Source organism: Zonotrichia albicollis, chromosome 25 (assembly GCF_047830755.1).
Source record: "Zonotrichia albicollis isolate bZonAlb1 chromosome 25, bZonAlb1.hap1, whole genome shotgun sequence".
NCBI lineage: Eukaryota > Metazoa > Chordata > Aves > Passeriformes > Passerellidae > Zonotrichia > Zonotrichia albicollis.
Genome location: NC_133843.1, coordinates 1,798,079 through 1,812,816, shown reverse-complemented (window position 1 = coordinate 1,812,816; position 14,738 = coordinate 1,798,079). Strand labels below are relative to the sequence as shown.

Below are 14,738 nucleotides of genomic sequence, written 5' to 3'. Positions count from 1 at the left end.
TAGGAAGCACTGAGGTGAGAGTCCTGCCTCACTGGGGAATAGATTTGTTCCTTTGATGTTCTGCTTTATCTCCTGTATTTCTCCTGCTCCATTACCTGCTCCTGCCATTGTAATAGTGCAAGGAGACCAAAGCGGAAAAAGGGAAAAAATGGCAAAAACCTCAGAGAAAAATGGGATTGAGCTGGGCTGAGCACCGTGATAATTTTGACCTGGATGCAAGAAAACAATCCTGAAACCAGCGTATTTCACTAGTCTGGTGAAATATTTGGGTAAATAACATAAAGAACTCCTAGTTTTGGCGTTCTAATTTGTGCAGTTTGCAGTGAAAGCGCCAGCATTTCCTCCTGGAATGCAGAATTCCATATTTAATCCTACCAGTGTTGGCAGTGTTGTGTTCCCTGTGGAACAGTATTGGCAGTGTTGTGTTCGCTGTGGATCCCCCTGGGCACAGGGCTCATCCAGGGTGTCCAGCCCAATTCTCCTCCCCGGGATGACTCAATCCTGCATCCAAACCCTTCCCCCGGCATCCTCCCAGCCCCGCCGCGGCATTCGGCTGCCATCTAGCGCCAAACTGAGAGAGATTTGCCCTAAAAACCCGCTTTTCTGAAGGTTTTTTTAATCCCACAGCCCGGAGAGGCAGCGGGATTCAGGGATTGGCGCGGAACGGCATTTTGGTGGTGGGAGCGCTGGAGGCCTCATCGCTCTTTATGTGATAAAATCTTCTTAATATTCAACCTTGAACCTCTCCTGAGGGAACTGAGGCTGTTCCCTGTCCTCCTGCCCCGGTTCCCTGGGAGAAATCCCGATCTTCTCTGGCCATCCCCTCATGTCAGAAATCTTGATCGCCTCTGGCTGTCCCCTCATGTCAGGAATCCCGATCCCCTCATGTCAGAAATCCTGATCCCCTCATGTCAGAAATCCTGATCCCCCTCACTGTCCCCTCATGTCAGAAATCCTGATCCCCTCATGTCAGGAATCCCGATCCCCTCATGTCAGAAATCCTGATCCCCTCATGTCAGGAATCCCGATCCCCTCATGTCAGAAATCCTGATCCCCCTCACTGTCCCCTCATGTCAGAAATCCTGATCCCCTCATGTCAGGAATCCCGATCCCCTCATGTCAGAAATCCTGATCCCCCTCACTGTCCCCTCATGTCAGAAATCCTGATCCCCTCATGTCAGGAATCCCGATCCCCTCATGTCAGAAATCCTGATCGCCTCTGGCTGCCCCTCATGTCAGGAATCCCGATCCCCTCATGTCAGAAATCCTGATCCCCTCATGTCAGAAATCCTGATCCCCCTCACTGTCCCCTCATGTCAGGAATCCCGATCCCCTCATGTCAGAAATCCTGATCCCCCTCACTGTCCCCTCATGTCAGGAATCCTGATCCCCCTCACTGTCCCCTCATGTCAGAAATCCCGATCCCCTCATGTCAGAAATCCTGATCCCCCTCACTGTCCCCTCATGTCAGAAATCCCGATGCCCTCATGTCAGAAATCCCAATCTCCCTCTGGCTGTCCCCTCATGTCAGAAATGCCGATCCCCTCACTGTCCCCTCATGTCAGGAGTTGTGCAGAACCACAATGTCCCCCCTGAGCCTCCTTTTCTCCAGGCTGAGCCCCTTTCCAGCTCCTTCAGGTGCTCCTAGGGCTTCAGCCCCGTTCCCTTCCCTGCATGAGGTGAAGGAGAAGCTTTACAACCATGGAACATCCCAAGCTAGAAGAAACCCACAGAGTCCAAGCCCCTCACCCTGCCCAGACACCCCAAAATTCCACCCTGTGCATCCCTGAGGGTGGCATCCAAACCCTCCTGGAGCTCTTGGGGCTGGGACCACTCCCTGAGGAGCCAGAACCCTCTAGGGGAAGAACATTTCCCAAAATCCAACATAAATTTCCCCTGACACAGCTTCAGCCATTCCCGGGGTCCTGTCGCTGCTCCCCACAGAGCTCAGTGTCTGTCCCTGCTCTTCCCCTCACGAAGTTGTACATTGCAATGAGGCTGAACAAGCCCTCACGCTCCTCCTCCTCTGAGCACCAACACCTAATAAATACATCATTATCTATATCTGTACATCGATAACGCATCTACACAGCTCCAGCCATTCCTGGGGTGCTGTCGCTGGTCCCCACAGAGATCAGTGTCTGTCCCTCCTCTTCCCCTCACGAAGTTCTACATTGCAATGAGGCCAGCCGCCTCCAGGCTGAACAAGCCCTCACGCTCCTCCTCCTCCTCTGAGCACCAACACCTTATAAATACATCATTATCTATATATCGATATCACATCTATAAAAATATCATTTTTTAATATATTATTTATCGCCCTCGGGGTTGAGGCGGCACAACGCTCTCCCTCCACGCTGCGCCCAACGCTTCCCACAACTCGCACTGCGCCCGCTCTCGCCCAGCACCCTCCGCTCCCTTCTCCCGGCACTCCCCCGCCGGCGGCCGCAGCCGCTCCGCCTCCCCCGCGCCGTGCCGCGGTTGGCCGCGCCGGGGCCCTGCTGACACGTCCCGTCCCCGCCCGCCGCGCTGCCGCCGCCATTTTGTGGAGCGGCGGCCGGGAGGGAGGGAGGCGCGGGCAGCCCCAGCGCCGTGCCCGCCATGCCGTCCGCGCCGCTCCGCGTGGCCGTGGTGTGCTCCAGCAACCAGAACCGCAGCATGGAGGCGCACAACATCCTCAGGTAACCGCTGCTGCCCGCTTCACCCTCCGTGCGGCTGGCGCTCCGCTGTCAGGGAGGCGCGGAGGGATGGGGCCGTGCTGTGGGGCCCGGCCCGGCAGGCCCGTGGTTGCGGGGCAGCACTTTGCCTTCACCCTGCCTTCATCCCGCTTGTACCCGCTTTTCACCTCGCTGCCACCCTGTTTATATGCCCTTTTCACCCCCCTTTTATCCTCTTCTTACCCCGTTTTTCTGTCGTCTCCTCCGTGCCCCGCTCCAGGCCGCGGTGGGGTCCCGGCCCGCCCTGACGGAGCTGTGGCCTCAGTGCTGGAAACACGGGCCGGGCACTTGGGTGGAGCCGGGCCTGTGTCTCGCCGTGTGGAAACTTAAATTTTCCCCTTTTTACTGGGGTTTTTTTTTCCCCCTTCTTTTTTTTTTAAATTTTTTTTTTTTTAATTCTTGAGTCCATCTGGAAGGGGCCCACAGGGAAGCCGGATAGGGACTCTTCATCAAGAGCTGGAGTGATAGGACAAGGCGTAATGGGTACAGAGTGAAAGAGGGGAAATTTAGGTTAGATATTAGGAAAAATATATTTTTTTTAGTGTGGTAAAAAGGGTGATGAGACGCTGGCACAAGGAGATTGTGGCTGTCTCATCCCTGCAAGTGTCCAAGGCAAGCTTAGATGGAGCTTGGAGCATCCTGGGGTGGTGGAAGGTGTCCCTGCCCATGGGTTGGGGTTTAAGGTCCATTCCCACCCTTTAACACTCTGTCAAAACTGAGTCACGCTGTGCCCTGAAAGGGAACCCTTTCCTCCCACAGGAGAACCAGAACATTCGGTTCAGAGTGCTAAATGTCTTTGAGATTATGAGTGTTAATCTGTTTAGCACTCCCAGTGCTCTCAGCTTGGCTGCAGAGGTGAGATGGGAGGCTTGGGACAGACACATGGACAGGAGAGACCTGATCTGCCTGAAATCGTGTCCCTAAATCTCCCCTTTGCACTGCAGGAACACGATAAGGGTGTTTATTTCATTATTAAAGTTATGCAAAAAAAAAACATTCACATTAGAAACACACGTTGATGGCACAGTAAGCGAAACAACTGTGTGTAAGCTGTGTGCTACATGTAAATAAAAATAAAAGCTTTGAAAGGAATAAATAATAGAAGCATTTGATGTGGCAGCCATTTTACTGTGACAGCATTTCATGCACTTCACGCTCACTCTTGGCATCGGATGTTTCCTGTGAAAACAGGACATTGTTTTTCCTCTAATAATGCTGGGACAGAGTTGGAATTGAAAGCTGAGTGTTTAGGACCAAGTTAAATTTACTTCTGATGTCTGGCCCTTTCCTTCCCCCGTGGTTTTGCAGAAATAAATCACTTCCTGTGTGACTGGTGTTTGCCAAACGTGGCAGAGTGGTTTTTAAAAGTCTGTTCTCCCTCGAGATTGGAATTTAAAACAACAAAACCTTACTTAGAAAACGTTTCATTTTATTAACACCTTTTGTAGTTACAGCAGCAGTAGCATAAATGGCAAAGCAAAGGAAATAACAGCCAGTTTGCAGTAAACTTGAGGGAAATGTTGTGTTGGCTCCAAGCCAGGCTGCCTCACCCCTTAGGGCCGTGTGTTGCAATGCAGTTGGAAAAAAACACATGATTAAAAGAGGAAGGAGCTGAGAAATTACGAAATTTTAAGGTATTTTGTTAGTGGATGACGAGACTTTAAACAACGCAAATTCTGTGTGCTGCTGGAAAACAAAGTCTGGGGTCCAGCATTCAGCCTCTGCTTGAATATTTTGTAATTAACCAGATTTTAAACACTTTGTTCCAATTTTCTAGCAGAAGAAGCTGAGGAATTACAAAATTACAAAATTTTAAGGTACTTTGTTAGTGGATAAGCAAGACTCTAAAAGACACAAATTCTGTGCTGCTGGAAAACAAAATCTGGGGTCCAGCATCCAGCCTGTGCTTGAATATTTTGTAATTAACCAGGTTTTAAACACTTTGTTCCAATTTTCCAGCAGAAGAAGCTGAGGAATTACAAAATTACAAAATTTTAAGGTATTTTGTTAGTGGATAGCAAGACTCTAAAAGACACAAATTCTGTGTGCTGCTGGAAAACAAAGTCTGGGGTCCTGCATTCAGCCTCTGCTTGAATATTTTGTAATTAACCAAGTTTTAAACACTTTGTTCCAATTTTGCAGCAGAAGAATTACAAAATTACAAAATTTTAAGCTATTTTGTTAGTGGATAGCAAGACTCTAAAAGACACAAATTCTGTGTGCTGCTGGAAAACAAAGTCTGGGGTCCGGCATCCAGCCTGTGCTTGAATATTTTGTAATTAACCAGGTTTTAAGCACTTTGTTCCAATTTTCCAGCAGAAGAAACGGAGGAATTACAAAATTACAAAATTTAAAGGTATTTTGTTAGTGGATAGCAAGACTTTAAACAACACAGATTCTGTGTGCTGCTGGAAAACAAAGTCTGAGGTCCAGCATTCAGCCTCTGTTTGAATATTTTGTAATTAACCAGATGTTAAACACTTTGTTCCAATTTTCTAGCAGAAGAAGTACAAAATTACAAAATTTCAAGGTATTTTGTTAGTGGATAGCAAGACTCTTAGACACAAATTCTGTGTGCTGCTGGAAAACAAAGTCTGGGGTCCAGCATCCATCTTCTACTTGAATATTTTGTAATTAACCAGGTTTTAAACACTTTGTTCCAATTTTCCAGCAGAAGAAACTGAGGAATTACAAAATTGGGACAGAGTTAACCCTACCCCAGCCAAAACCAGCATGAGTTTATCTTTTATTTTATGTTTTCTCATGGAGCATGCAGACTCAGGCCTTGGCTCTCCCTCAGAGGAGGAAGGCAGAAGGGTAAATATCTTAGAGCCAAGCTTTTTAATTCAGCAATTTCCACATTTCTGTTTGCTTGGTTATACCCTGATGGCTTTGGAAGAGAGTTACTGAGTTCAGGTTCTCTGTGTCACTGGCCATAAAAAGTTCTGAAATGCTGATAAATTTCTACCACATATCCCTTGTTGTAGAAAACTAACTTTTAGGACATTAAGAGTATGAACATGAAATCTTAGTGGCAGCAGGGAAATTAAAATATTGCAACCTCTGTAGTAAAAACTTAATTCTCATATTGATGTTACAATTTGTAGTTTGATATTGAGGTGTAAGAGAACTTAAATTGCACCTGTGCTGCTTCCAGGAGTTGTTATTTCTCTCATTATTTAATAGACTGCCATATTTTTTAATATTACTGAAGGAGGTATTGTCAGCCCCAAAATGCAGGCAGGTATTGACATCTGTATTGCCTAATTTAAGACATCCTAAATCAATAACCCCACCCCAAAAAGGAAATATTTTCACATTTTTATATTAAAGCACACTTTCATTTGCCAGCTTTGTAGTGATAATGCAAATTACAAGTTGTTAGTATTCAAAGTGAGTGAGCAGTGCTTTAGTCCTGCTTGGTTTGGGGGTGTTTTTTTATATTGATTTTGTGGCATAAGATATTTTTTAAGTAACCTGCAAGGGTTGCTGGTTATTTTCCTGCTACCTCTTGTGGAAAGGGATGTGGTAAAATTAAAAATTTTAATTTTAAAATTAAAATTAATAATTTGTGCCCTGAATTCCTTCCCCACTCTGAGTGCAGTGGCACTGCAGGATTTATTACCTCTGCTTTAATATTTAAAAATATTTCCTACAGCCATTGGAAAGGAACATACAATAAACTGAAAAGAAGATTTAATTAAATTCTATTTAATAAGAATGTGTGAGATCCACAAACAACAGTGAAATAAAAGTGTGGACAGAAGTTCATGTCTGAAGCTGCACAAATTATTATAATAATTTCCAGTGATCCCAGTCAGTGCAGTCCAGGCTGGTTTTTGATTTCTGAATTATTCTCAGTGAGCTCTGAGATCTTTGGGGAAATGCTCGGGGGCTCTTGGGTGGCTCTTTGTGATGGGCTGAGGGCTGAGATCTGGGCACTGACTCTGTCTTAAATTGGAGTTTATCCACATCAGCCTTAATGGCATTAACAGAAACAACTCCCTGAAATAAGGTCATTATTAACCTGTAAAGTTTCAGCTCCACATTTTCAGGAGACAGTCTGTCAGTCTGTCTTAATAAACTTTATTTTTTTTTGCCCAAGCTCATTTTTTCCCCATCTTCTGGGTAATTTTACCAGGTCAAAACAAAACCCATTGTCTTGTAGGAATTGTTCATTTTTACATTTTTCATTTCCACAAACACCTGCTGATTCACTACACTGGATGTGTCCAGCTATTTATTAAAAGCTGAATAATATTTAATAAAAGCTGAATAATATTTAATAAAAGCTGAATAATATTTAATAAAAGCTCCAGACTAATGGCTCTCTGCAGGTATTTTCCCTTTCCCGTACCCCAGTTGTTGCAAGAAATGTTTTTAGAATATTTTATTGTACCTGGGGCATAAATAGTGTAAAAACTGACACTACCACTCAGCAAGGTACAAAACATGAAATTCCATGTGAGGAACTCATTCCAGCTATTCAGGAAATCATTTTAAATGGGTCATGGGCCTTGCAGGCACAAATTTTTTATGTGTTGAATGTCAGAAATTTCAGATTTGTTTTATGTGAGATCATGCAAACTTCAGGGACTTTACAGCAATTAGAGGTGAAGGTTTTAATGTGTGTGATCCAAGGTTTTAATGTGTGTGATCCAAGCAGATCTGTTCCAAAGAGAAAGAAAATGAAGCCATATCAGAAAAGTTCAAATTGAAACATGAATTTTTTAGCACTGCAATTTCTTCTGTACATATTATATCTCTCTTCACATCCAGCAGAATCAAAACTTGAATCTTCAAAATAAACGTACAGTGACTCATAACTGCACCAGAGGGCTGGGAGGGACAGAAAATTGCACTTTTTTCCATTTGTAGCCCTTCTCAGTCACCAGTCCTGCAGAAAGAAGCGAAACCCCTCGTGTATCTTGTGTGTTTGCAGAAATAAACCCCTGTAAATGAAAGTGTGGGGAGCAGAAAAGGGAGAGCAGGGGCTGGAGGAGAGAAATTGGTGGTTTCAGAGCTGTGCTTGAGGGTGAGCAGGAAATCCCAGCCTGTGCCCAGAGGGTTTGGGGACACTCTGGGGACACCTTTGGGTGTATTTGTCCCATTATCCCACAGATTGCTGTATTTTTTAAATGCTCTATTTTAAAATACTTTTTATTTTTTATACACTTTATATAATACTCTTTTTAAAATATTTTAAATAACAGCACTAATTTACCTTGTCACTTTGTCCTCTAGACCTCCAAAAAAATCTCTTTTTTGTCCCATTATCCCACAGATTGCTGTATTTTTTAAATGCTCTATTTTAAAATACTTTTTATTTTTTATACACAGACAATTTGGGGTTGGTTTTTTGAATTTCCCTGGATGTGCAGAGTCTGGGGCAGCTCTGGCTCCTGTTCTGCTCCCTCCCCTCAGGAAAGCCCTGCAGCTCTGGGGTTGTTCTGGGGTTTTCACCTGATTTTTGTCCTAACATTGCTCACTCCATTCACCCTCTGCTAAAATCATTCAGGCTGAAAGGGAGTCCTTAAAAAACAGATGAACTCCTGGTCTGGCTGTTTCAGGTTATGTTGTCATTACAGACCCAGATGGTGAGAGCAGCACTAATTTACCTTGTCACTTTGTCCATTAGACCTCCAGAAAATCTCTTTTTTGTCCCATTACCCCACAGATTGCTGTATTTTTTAAATACTCTATTTTTAAATACTTTTTTATATACTTTTTATAATACTATTTTTAAATAACAGCACTAATTTACCATGTCACTTTGTCCATTAAACCTCCAGAAAATCTCTTTTTTGTCCCATTACCCCACAGATTGCTGTATTTTTTAAATGCTCTATTTTTAAATACTTTATATTTTTTATATACTATTTTTTAAAATACTGTAAATAACAGCACTATTTTACCATGTCACTTTGTCCATTAGACCTCCAGAAAATCTCTTTTTTGTCCCATTACCCCACAGGTTGCTGTATTTTTTAAATGCTCTATTTTAAAATACTTTATATTTTTTATATACTTTATATAATACTCTTTTTTAAATACATTAAATAACAACACTAATTTACCTTGTCACTTTGTCCATTAGACCACCAGAAAATCTCTTTTTTGTCCCATTACCCCACAGATTGCTGTATTTTTTAAATGCTCTATTTTAAAATACTTTTTATTTTTTATACACTTTATATAATACTATTTTTAAATACTTTAAATAGCAACACTATTTTACCATGTCACTTTGTCCATTAGACCACCAGAAAATCTCTTTTTTGTCCCATTACCCCACAGATTGCTGTATTTTTTAAATGCTCTATTTTTAAATACTTTTTAATATACTTTTTATAATACTATTTTTTAAATACTTTAAATAACAACACTATTTTACCATGTCACATTGTCCATTAGACCACCAGAAAATCTCTTTTTTGTCCCATTATTTAATAGACTGCCATATTTTTTAATATTACTGAAGGAGGTATTGAGGTTTGAGTATTTCAGTTAATCAGCAAGAACATTTTGGCATTGCTCCTAAAGACAAGCAGGTTCCTGCCTCTTTTTAATTAATAACCAAGTAGTTGTTTATTGTAAATAATTGTTATTTAAATAATAACCAAGTAGTTGTTTGTAAGAATGGAATGAAGTAATTCCTGCTTTACCCAGAGTTTCAGAGATTACAACATCTGCCCCACTCATGGAAAGGTGATTGCACTGCATGGATTTCAATGTTTGTCCAGGGCTAATTAAATTACATTTTAGCAACAAAATGAGAAGAATAATTCAGTTAAACCAGGAGTCTCAGCAGGACACTTGAGTATTGATCAGCAGTGCAGTTATTTATTTGTGTCAAGAGAAAACCATCTTTGTGTTGGCATGAATGCAGAAGGGCTTTGGTGCAAATCCAGGATGTAAAAGGAAAACACAAAAGGAAAACACATCAGGAAAGCAGAAATGACATTTCCAAATAGCTCTGTGCCATAATTGTAAGACAATTCCTGTCAGCTAGAGGTGCTTCCCTTGAAATGTGTGTGAGTTTAGAGTGTGACTGCAAGGAAAATAAAAATACACAGTGGGAACTTTGGGCATTTGGCTGCTCAAATGCTGCTGGCTAAGAGGTGCTTTTAAAAGGTGTTTTTGACTGCAAGGAAAATAAAAATACACAGTGGGAACTTCAGGCATTTGGCTGCTCAAATGCTGCTGGCTAAGAGGTGCTTTTAAAAGGTGTTTTTAAAATTCATTTTCATGTTCTTCAGCACTTTAAAACAAAAGTTCATTGAGTCTAATTGTCTGCTCCCCCTCCTTGTGTCTTTCAGCAAACGAGGGTTCAGCGTGCGATCCTTTGGCACAGGGACTCACGTGAAACTGCCAGGACCAGCCCCGGACAAGCCCAATGTTTATGACTTCAAAACCACTTATGATCAGATGTACAATGATCTGCTTAGGAAAGACAAAGAACTGTATCCCTGTGGCATGGCCTCTTTAAAAAATCCACTGTGCTTCATCCTTGAAAGGTGTAATTCATTCTTTGCCATTAAGAATCTCGTAGAGTTGCTTGGCTGCAGAACTTTAAATGATTTTAAGTTTATAGGAGGTTTTATTTTTTAACAGTGGGCTTCTAATGCTCCCTTGTAAATTGTTACACACATCCCAAATGCTCTTTTGTAGCGTGTTACCGTGTTTAGCTGTGAGTGAACCCATCAGTACCCTCAGATTGTGCATTGCCTCCCCTGCACTGTGGATCCTGCTCAGTGCAAAGACTGTCCTGAGGTTGGATGTGGGAAGAGCGACCACCTCGACTTTAATGTTGTATTTAGCTCAGACACAGTGCCAGGTAAGGCTTACAGAATACTTTCTCTGGGAGAGAGGATGCCTTTCATTAAAGAGCTCACCCTTCTCACTGAGGATTTTGTGATATGTGATTTGCTCTGTGCACCGAGGGAACAGAACTCTGTAGTTGGTTGTAAAGAATGGCCAGAGGAGGGCCCAGTGACATTTAATCCTGGAGAGCAAAGGTGATCAGGGTTAGGCACACTGCTAAAAATGTCCCAGCTGCATTACTTTAAAATACCTGGCTTTAAAGTTGATTTTTTTTAATAAGAAAACCCACAAACAAAACTTGGGGAACTCATTCTAGATGTTTTTTCAACAACATTACTTTTTTTTTTAAGTTCAAAATGTAGGATGTAGTCTTAACATACCACATGTGATGTGCTGGTTTATTTGATATTTTTTTATTTGATTTTTTTTTTATCCTTCTGCCTATAGAGAAAAGGAAAATCTTGCAAACCCATCTTAATGAGGTATGCCATATCCATATCCTGATTAAAAGAACTGCTTAAAAGAAAATCCCTCCAACTGAGAATTAATTTTAACAAGCACCAAGGACTTGAGATTTCCTTTTTGAATTCTTCACTGCTGCTGTGCTGAATATGGCAGCACTTGAGAAAAACCAAAACAGCAGGAAACCAACCTGTTCCCCCCTCTCAGCAGGATTTGGAGTCACCACTGTGGTTCTGCTCCATGCCTTGCTGTGTTCCCCAGATATATTTGCAGTGTAACAATTAAACCTTTTCTCAGGATAAAGCAGCTTTAAACAAAAGCCACTGCAAGGGAAATAGGGCACCAGCAAATTCCTCTGTGACTTTGCTTTTTTGATTCTCTGATAATTTAAGGTTTTCAGATGAAGACTGGCAGCACAGAAAGCAGCTCCATTTCCAGAAGTGGGTTTTGAGGGTAAAGATTTTAACCAAAACCACACCTGCTCTCATCAGCGAGTTGTGGAGTAGATGTTTGTGTTGGGTGAGCATAACTTCAGACAGGGGCTGGAGTTACCTATGGGCTGGGAGTGTGCTTGGGATGGGGGTACAAAAGGAGGGGGGGTTCCATATGATTGAGCTGATTATTCTGTTTCCCAGCCTTGCTTTCATCATCTGTACTCTGAAATTGTGAGTCCTGCTGCCAACACTCTGCTTGTTCCCAAATCCCAGTGAGGGCACACCTGAGCTTGTTCCATATCCCAGTGAGGGCACACCTGAGCTTGTTCCATATCCCAGTGAGGGCACACCTGAGCTTGTTCCATATCCCAGTGAGGGCACACCTGAGCTTGTTCCCATATCCCAGTGAGGGCACCTGAGCTTGTTCCATATCCCAGTGAGGGCACACCTGAGCTTGTTCCCAAATCCCAGTGAGGGCACACCTGAGCTTGTTCCATATCCCAGTGAGGGCACACCTGAGCTTGTTCCATATCCCAGTGAGGGCACACCTGAGCTTGTTCCATATCCCAGTGAGGGCACACCTGAGCTTGTTCCATATCCCAGTGAGGGCACCTGAGCTTGTTCCATATCCCAGTGAGGGCACACCTGAGCCTGTTCCCAAATCCCAGTGAGGGCACACCTGAGCTTGTTCCCAAATCCCAGTGAGGGCACACCTGAGCTTGTTCCCAAATCCCAGTGAGGGCACACCTGAGCTTGTTCCCAAATCCCAGTGAGGGCACACCTGAGCCTTTCCCAAATCCCAGTGAGGGCACACCTGAGCCTTTCCCAAATCCCAGTGAGGGCACACCTGAGCTTGTTCCCAAATCCCAGTGAGGGCACACCTGTGCCTTTCCCAAATCCCAGTGAGGGCACACCTGAGCCTTTCCCAAATCCCAGTGAGGGCACACCTGAGCTTGTTCCCACATCCCAGTGAGGGCACACCTGAGCCTTTCCCAAATCCCAGTGAGGGCACACCTGAGCTTGTTCCCAAATCCCAGTGAGGGCACACCTGAGCTTGTTCCATATCCCAGTGAGGGCACACCTGAGCTTGTTCCATGTCCCAGTGAGGGCACACCTGAGCTTGTTCCATATCCCAGTGAGGGCACACCTGAGCTTGTTCCATATCCCAGTGAGGGCACACCTGAGCTTGTTCCATATCCCAGTGAGGGCACACCTGTGCCTTTCCCAAATCCCAGTGAGGGCACACCTGAGCTTGTTCCATATCCCAGTGAGGGCACACCTGAGCTTGTTCCTGTATCCCAGTGAGGGCACACCTGAGCTTGTTCCATATCCCAGTGAGGGCACACCTGTGCCTTTCCCAAATCCCAGTGAGGGCACACCTGAGCCTGTTCCCATGTCCCAGTGAGGGCACACCTGAGCTTGTTCCCAAATCCCAGTGAGGGCACACCTGAGCTTTTCCCAAATCCCAGTGAGGGCACACCTGAGCTTGTTCCCAAATCCCAGTGAGGGCACACCTGAGCTTTTCCCAAATCCCAGTGAGGGCACACCTGAGCTTGTTCCCATATCCCAGTGAGGGCACACCTGAGCTTGTTCCTAAATCCCAGTGAGGGCACACCTGAGCCTGTTCCCAAATCCCAGTGAGGGCACACCTGAGCTTGTTCCCAAATCCCAGTGAGGGGACACCTGAGCTTGTTCCCAAATCCCAGTGAGGGGACACCTGAGCTTGTTCCATATCCCAGTGAGGGGACACCTGAGCTTGTTCCATATCCCAGTGAGGGCACACCTGAGCTTGTTCCTGTATCCCAGTGAGGGCACACCTGAGCCTTTCCCAAATCCCAGTGAGGGCACACCTGAGCCTTTCCCATATCCCAGTGAGGGCACACCTGAGCCTGTTCCATATCCCAGTGAGGGCACACCTGAGCTTGTTCCATATCCCAGTGAGGGCACACCTGAGCTTGTTCCCAAATCCCAGTGAGGGCACACCTGAGCCTGTTCCTATATCCCAGTGAGGGCACACCTGAGCTTGTTCCCATGTCCCAGTGAGGGCACACCTGAGCTTGTTCCATATCCCAGTGAGGGCACACCTGAGCTTGTTCCATGTCCCAGTGAGGGCACACCTGAGCTTGTTCCCATATCCCAGTGAGGGCACACCTGAGCTTGTTCCATATCCCAGTGAGGGCACACCTGAGCTTGTTCCATATCCCAGTGAGGGCACACCTGAGCCTTTCCCATATCCCAGTGAGGGCACACCTGAGCCTTTCCCAAATCCCAGTGAGGGCACACCTGAGCTTGTTCCCAAATCCCAGTGAGGGCACACCTGAGCTTGTTCCATGTCCCAGTGAGGGCACACCTGAGCTTGTTCCTGTATCCCAGTGAGGGCACACCTGAGCTTGTTCCTGTATCCCAGTGAGGGCACACCTGAGCCTTTCCCAAATCCCAGTGAGAGCACACCTGAGCTTGTTCCCAAATCCCAGTGAGGGCACACCTGAGCCTTTCCCATATCCCAGTGAGGGCACACCTGAGCCTTTCCCATATCCCAGTGAGGGCACACCTGAGCTTGTTCCCAAATCCCAGTGAGGGCACACCTGAGCTTGTTCCATATCCCAGTGAGGGCACACCTGAGCTTGTTCCATATCCCAGTGAGGGCACACCTGAGCTTGTTCCTGTATCCCAGTGAGGGCACACCTGAGCTTGTTCCTGTATCCCAGTGAGGGCACACCTGAGCCTTTCCCATGTCCCAGTGAGGGCACACCTGAGCTTGTTCCATGTCCCAGTGAGGGCACACCTGAGCTTGTTCCCATATCCCAGTGAGGGCACACCTGAGCTTGTTCCATATCCCAGTGAGGGCACACCTGAGCCTTTCCCATATCCCAGTGAGGGCACACCTGAGCTTGTTCCTGTATCCCAGTGAGGGCACACCTGAGCTTGTTCCTGTATCCCAGTGAGGGCACACCTGAGCCTTTTCCAAATCCCAGTGAGGGCACACCTGAGCCTTTCCCAAATCCCAGTGAGGGCACACCTGAGCTTGTTCCCAAATCCCAGTGAGGGCACACCTGAGCCTTTCCCAAATCCCAGTGAGGGCACACCTGAGCTTGTTCCCATATCCCAGTGAGGGCACACCTGAGCTTGTTCCTGTATCCCAGTGAGGGCACACCTGAGCTTGTTCCTATATCCCAGTGAGGGCACACCTGAGCCTTTTCCATGTCCCAGTGAGGGCACACCTGAGCTCTGAGTGCTCTCCTTGCTCAGTGCCCCTGTGGCTGTGAGGGAACCTCCTGTGCCCAAATCAACAACCCCAGCT

General features: G+C 45.4%; 2 protein-coding genes across 2 annotated transcripts in view; both read left to right on the top strand.

The window, feature by feature from the left end:
* Positions 1–2,485: 2,485 nt before the first annotated feature.
* AURKAIP1 (aurora kinase A interacting protein 1) overlaps positions 2,486–14,738 on the top strand; it is a 180,256-nt gene continuing 168,003 nt past the window's right edge. The window contains exon 1 of the mRNA XM_074558325.1: positions 2,486–2,498. The gene's annotated coding sequence lies outside the window, so the exon portion shown is untranslated. The remainder of the gene's footprint in view (positions 2,499–14,738) is intronic.
* Positions 2,514–14,738, top strand: part of LOC102074568 (RNA polymerase II subunit A C-terminal domain phosphatase SSU72) — a 35,427-nt gene continuing 23,202 nt past the window's right edge. The window contains exons 1-2 of the mRNA XM_074558327.1: positions 2,514–2,681; positions 10,037–10,180. Coding sequence (XP_074414428.1) covers positions 2,602–2,681; positions 10,037–10,180 — 224 coding nt within the window. The 5' untranslated portion in view covers positions 2,514–2,601. The remainder of the gene's footprint in view (positions 2,682–10,036; positions 10,181–14,738) is intronic.